General features: G+C 38.7%; 1 protein-coding gene across 1 annotated transcript in view; it reads right to left on the bottom strand.

Moving 5' to 3' along the window:
- Nucleotides 1-1,641: 1,641 nt before the first annotated feature.
- The window catches only part of LOC132117622 (N(G),N(G)-dimethylarginine dimethylaminohydrolase 1-like), a 60,629-nt gene continuing 55,672 nt past the window's right edge, over nt 1,642-6,598 (bottom strand). The window contains exon 6 of the mRNA XM_059526955.1: nt 1,642-1,668. Within this exon, the coding sequence (XP_059382938.1) occupies nt 1,642-1,668 (27 nt within the window). The remainder of the gene's footprint in view (nt 1,669-6,598) is intronic.

The raw sequence follows: 6,598 nt of genomic DNA, 5'->3' as shown, positions 1-6,598 counted from the left end.
CTGTTTAAATTTAATGATAATCATTTATATGACTATATCAAATCTCTTTGTAGTTATTGCTTCCTTAAAGGGATACTTAACCCAAAAATCCTAATCATGTCATTAATAACTCCCCCTCATGTTGTTCCAAACCCGTGAGACCTCCGTTCATCTTCTGAACACAGTTTAAGATATTTTAGATTTAGTCCGAGAGCTCTCAGTCCCTCCATTGAAGCTGTGTGTACGGTCTACTGTCCATGTCCAGAAAGGTCAGAAAAACATCATCACAGTAGTCCATGTGACATCAGAGGGTCAGTTAGAATATTTTGAAGCATCGAAAATACATTTTGGTCCAAAAATAGCAAAAACTACGACTTTATTCAGCATTGTCTTCTCTTCCGTGTCTGTTGTTCGTTATCCGTCTCGGCTCAGTGTTCATCTTCAGTTCTCTCTTCACAGCAGTTCAGTCAGTGTACTGTTTGAGTAAATGAATTACTCCGGGATATTGGTTTGTTTGAACTCAGAGGGAGTGTCAGACACATTCAAAAAGTTAACAGCTTAAGTCATTTGTGGATTAATGATTATTGGAGACGCGAACCGCTTAAAACGATTCAGTTCGATTTGGTGAACTGGTTCAAAAAGATCCGGTTACATCGAATGATTCGTTCGTGAACCGGATATGACAAACAAACTCTCTCACAACAGACACGGAAGAGAAGACAATGCTGAATAAAGTCGTAGTTTTTGCTATTTTTGGACCAAAATGTATTTTCGATGCTTCAAAATATTCTAACTGAGCCTCTGATGTCACATGGACTACTTTGATGATGTTTTTCTTACCTTTCTGGACATGGACAGTAGACCGTACACACAGCTTCAATGGAGGGACTGAGAGCTCTCGGACTAAATCTAAAATATCTTAAACTGTGTTCAGAAGATGAACAGAGGTCTCACAGGTTTGGAACAACATGAGGGTGAGTTATTAATGACATAATTTAGATTTTTGGGTGAACTAGCCCTTTAAAGTCTTGTCGTGTGTACTTTACCCACATTATTGCAGTGGAATATTTACTCCATTTCAGCACCAGTTGCCTTAATAAAAGCACGAACCATGAATTAAAGACTAGAGACAGCACTTGTTGACTTTAAGACTTTATTTATTCCCTCAGGGAAACAGTGCAGGTTTTCTAGTGTAGTGAGTGTACCTTTTGCTACCCTCAAACCATTTACAACAATACAACAGAACAGCACAATGAGAACACTTTCTTGCATTGCAGTAATGTAAATATAAACATCTTTAATAGTGTTAAACATCCTTTACAAACTTGTTGTGTAAATGTAAAACAATTGCTTGTGTAGCAGTCAGTGTTCACTATAGACAAGCAAGCAGCCGGATGAGTCAAGGCTGTAAACATTAAGTGGCAGCGATGGTAATCTTGAGCCTAATCAGAATCCAGCAGAATCTTTCATTAATCATTTTTAAACCAAGCTAATAAAATAATTACTTAAATGAGATTGTCCATTATGCATTTGTTACATGATACCTTACTTAATCAAGTTTTATTTGAAAAGGATGTGATGACTGACTCAAGCGGAGGATTGTTGTGTGTTTGTGGCAGCTCTGCTCTTCCTGATGTCAAGCTGCCAGTGATGTGCTTTCTGCTACAGGAGTGTGTCCTTTAACACAACCTGTGAAGAGAATTGAATACATCTATGACTGGAGTTATGAACTCAAATTCTATGTGAACATATATTAAACATACACAATACTGTAATGAGTACTATATCCTTACATTTTAAAACTTTAGCTCTTGTGAAGCTATTTACTGAATCGTCTTTGTAAAGATTTAGGAATCCTCAAAATCATCAGTATAAAATGAGCATTTAATTTAGACTTCAGCTATTTTTTTTCTTCCTATTCTTAAAGTATTTGTCTTCTGCCTTCCTCACTGACCTGAAACTTGTCACCCTCACACTGATCTCTCCTTGTTACACGATTCTTATGGAAACTGACACATTACTCAGTCAGGAACATTCTGTCATAACCAACAAACATCAGCTGAAACAGGAAAGTAATATATGGAAAGGTCTTAACTAAATGGATCAATACAAATAATGAAAAGAGAGCTATGAACTTTCAGAAGCTGAGATTTGGATAGATATGCTGGTTGGATATTGCATGAGAATACTCACCCACAAAGCTGATGTAATTCAAAACTCTTTACACTTCAGAGTGACGGCTCACTGCCTCGTAAAGCTCTTGTAAACCAAGTGTAGAAGCTTGTCTTCTCCTGTGATATATCCCCACAGTAAAGACCGATAGTGAAAACCGCTTCTGGCACGCAACACAGAATGTAATTGAGCTGCTGGAGACAAAATCCTGAAGTGATTGTGCATAGAGTCCATTTACAGAAATTCAGCCTTTCATTAGTTAAAGACTTTTGGTCAGATTTTACTGTCAGCACTTCAGCACACATGGACGGTGAAGATCCAACTTCCAACAAATACCTTTGATTCACTAAGTAACAGGAACTAATGCTTGTCTGTCTCAGATCACAGTCCGGGAGCGGGCCAGGTCATGAGGAACAAAAGAAGAAAACAGACAAGCAAAGGAAACGGTATGTTACCGTCTTCTAGACAACTCACCCTCATGTTGTTCCAAACCTCATTTGATGATTGTTTGTCTTCAGAACCCAACTGAAGATCCTTTGAATGAAATCTGAGAACTTTCTGTTCCTCCATAGACGGCTACGCAGCTGACAATTTCTAGACCCAGAAAGTTGACAAAGTCTTACAGGTTTGGAACAACATGAGGATGAGAAGTTAATGACCAAATTTTCATTTGTGTGTGAACTAACCCTTGAACTGCTCCTTAGTTGAGAATTTGGTTTTTTAAATGATAATAATAAAAGTAATGGTGTGTTTGTAGGGTTCCTCATTGAAAAGGTGCCTGTATTATTTCTTCTTACAGATAGTCATTAGGGGTGTAACGGTACGTGTATTCGTACCGGACTGTTTCGGTACAGGGCTTTCGGTACGGTGCACGTGTGTACCGAATGCAATATTTTGTGTGCGGAATGATAGGTACATTTTCGTGTTTCCAAACGAACATATTAAGTGGCGGAAGTCTCCGCGTTCAGCGTAAATCCCGCCCTGCAGCTGATTCTAAGGCTGTTGACACACTGGCTGCGTGGCGTGAGCGTGGCGTTTCTGCTGCGTGTCAGTTGCGTGACGGCTGCTTCGCGTTTTCTGTATCTTTACACACCAGAATCGTTCCTGACGCGGCGATGGCACGCTGCTGCTACTGTGGGTGACATAGAGGGAGACCACCGACAGACCAGGATCTTGTCTTCACTACAACAATATCTATGCTTCATGTTGAGCATAAATATAAAGCCTACTGATAAAGGACACCGTCAACAGTATTGACGGCAAAATAGACGATGTTTGACAGGTGCAATATGCCAGTGTGTCACCGGCCTAAGGTTTTCAAAAGGCATCACGCGAGTGTGAACATCACTACAACTAGGAGAAAAATGATTGTGATTAAAACGCAGCTCCCGTCGGCATTTAAACAGACCTTTGCTCTTAATTCAGATCGGTCCAACGCAATAACGAAATCTGAGCAGGTCTAAAAACTGAAACTTTTCCAAAGTGTAAAGTGCAGCATGAACAGTTATATATATATATATTAAATATGAGCAGGCCTACAAGCTGGGATTGGTAATGCTGCACTGTAATCATAGTTATTTATTTATATTTTATTACAACCCGAATTCCGGAAAAGTTGGGACGTTTTTTAAATTTTAATAAAATGAAAACTAAAAGACTTTCAAATCACATGAGCCAATATTTTATTCACAATAGAACATAGATAACATAGCAAATGTTTAAACTGAGAAAGTTTACAATTTTATGCACAAAATGAGCTCATTTCAATTTTGATTTCTGCTACAGGTCTCCAAATAGTTGGGACGGGGCATGTTTACCATGGTGTAGCATCTCCTTTTCTTTTCAAAACAGTTTGAAGACGTCTGGGCATTGAGGCTATGAGTTGCTGGAGTTTTGCTGTTGGAATTTGGTCCCATTCTTGCCTTATATAGATTTCCAGCTGCTGAAGAGTTCGTGGTAGAGGTATTTTTCGTTTAATGATGCGCCAAATGTTCTCTATAGGTGAAAGATCTGGACTGCAGGCAGGCCAGGTTAGCACCCGGACTCTTCTACGACGAAGCCATGCTGTTGTTATAGCTGCAGTATGTGGTTTTGCATTGTCCTGCTGAAATAAACAAGGCCTTCCCTGAAATAGACGTTGTTTGGAGGGAAGCATATGTTGCTCTAAAACCTTTATATACCTTTCAGCATTCACAGAGCCTTCCAAAACATGCAAGCTGCCCATACCGTATGCACTTATGCACCCCCATACCATCAGAGATGCTGGCTTTTGAACTGAACGCTGATAACATGCTGGAAGGTCTCCCTCCTCTTTAGCCCAGAGGACACGGCGTTCGTGATTTCCAACAAGAATGTCAAATTTGGACTCGTCTGACCATAAAACACTATTCCACTTTGAAATAGTCCATTTTAAATGAGCCTTGGCCCACAGGACACGACGGCGCTTCTGGACCATGTTCACATATGGCTTCCTTTTTGCATGATAGAGCTTTAGTTGGCATCTGCTGATGGCACGGCGGATTGTGTTTACCGACAGTGGTTTCTGAAAGTATTCCTGGGCCCATTTAGTAATGTGATTGACACAATCATGCCGATGAGTGATGCAGTGTCGTCTGAGAGCCCGAAGACCACGTGCATCCAATAAAGGTCTCCGGCCTTGTCCCTTACGCACAGAGATTTCTCCAGTTTCTCTGAATCTTTTGATGATGTTATGCACTGTAGATGATGAGATTTGCAAAGCCTTTGCAATTTGACGTTGAGGAACATTGTTTTTAAAGTTTTCCACAATTTTTTTACACAGTCTTTCACAGATTGGAGAGCCTCTGCCCATCTTTACTTCTGAGAGACTCTGCTTCTCTAAGACAAAGCTTTTATAGCTAATCATGTTACAGACCTGATATCAATTAACTTAATTAATCACTAGATGTTCTCCCAGCTGAATCTTTTCAAAACTGCTTTGCTTTTTTAGCCATTTGTTGCCCCCGTGCCAACTTTTTTGAGACCTGTAGCAGGCATTAAATTTTAAATGAGCTAATTAAGTGGATAAAAGTGTAAAATTTCTCAGTTTAAACATTTGCTACGTTATCTATGTTCTATTGTGAATAAAATATTGGCTCATGTGATTTGAAATTCCTTTAGTTTTCATTTTATTAAAATTTAAACGTCCCAACTTTTCCGGAATTCGGGTTGTATATGATATTGGTTTGAGCAGTATTTTATTTCTTATTCTTTTTTTATTTTATATATATTTTATTTAAAAAGTATTTAAAAAAAAGTGTAAACAAATTGTTAAAAAAAGTGTATAGTAATAAACAACCTGCAGTTTAATGTTTGCATTTCTTTCCCTTACTGTACCGAAAATGAACCGAACTGTGACTTTAAAACCGAGGTACGTACCGAACCGGGATTTCTGCGTACCGTTACACCCCTAAAACACTTTCAGTGTCTGTCCTAACCCTAACTGACTGCAGAAGATGAGATGTCACCTTTTGTTTTCCAGATGGATGTTCTGACCTTTCTTCCCCTCAAAAAACACCTGCCAAATGCAGTGAGGATGGACGTTCAGATGTAGATGGTGAGTTAATAGTGTTTTTCATCAAGGCGAAATGATCATTTCAATTAAACCTGCCTTTAGTTATAGGACCCTAATGGAACCAGCCATTTACTAATCAAGGATATGTTAGAGTGAAGTTGATCATTTAATCTTTCTCTAGTTTTTATTTCATGGAGTGTAAAACTCTTGGGCTGAAGCCACAATGTGTTGCATGTTTCCATGTAGCTCCCCTGTAGCTGTAGTGTAATGTTCAAGCATGGTTTGCTGCTTACAGCTGGGAACTCTGTCAGCTCTTACAGGAACAGGAACTAAAGCTTGTCTGTTGCAGATCACAGTCCGGGAGCGAGCCGGGTCATGAGGCCCTCACCGAAGATGATGAAGAAAAGAGCAGAAAAACTGGCTAAGAGAGGGAAACTAAAGGGTAAGTTTAATCTTAGCGAGTAGGACCAGTGCTTACACATTAGTTAAAGCTAATCATTTAAAGAGATTAAAAATGTAACTATTAAAAGACATAAGATGAATAGCATTTATGATTTGGAGAGTCCTTTAGCTCTCAGTAAGCAGGCCAGAGCTACAGGGTTTAGATTAGCTGGACAGAGTAAAAGCAAATGAGAAACCTGCGCTCATCCCTCAGCAATAGGACTGCAACTGACAATTATTCTGATAACTGCTAAATCTAATGATTATTAGGACAAATATTTTAATGTAACTACAGATCTCATGATTCGGTTCAGTATACAATACTGAAATCACGGTTCACAATGCAGTTGATTCTTTAAAAACTTTAAAAAGTCTGTAAAAAAAAACAAAAAAAACATTGGTAACACTTTAGAATAATGGTAGTTAATTCATTAACATTAACAAAGATGAATAAATACAGTAATATATTGTTCA

This window comes from Carassius carassius, chromosome 37, assembly GCF_963082965.1.
Source record: "Carassius carassius chromosome 37, fCarCar2.1, whole genome shotgun sequence".
Classification (NCBI taxonomy): Eukaryota; Metazoa; Chordata; class Actinopteri; order Cypriniformes; family Cyprinidae; genus Carassius; species Carassius carassius.
The sequence above is the reverse complement of the archived record's forward strand: the minus strand, read 5'-3'. Positions and strand labels throughout refer to the sequence as shown.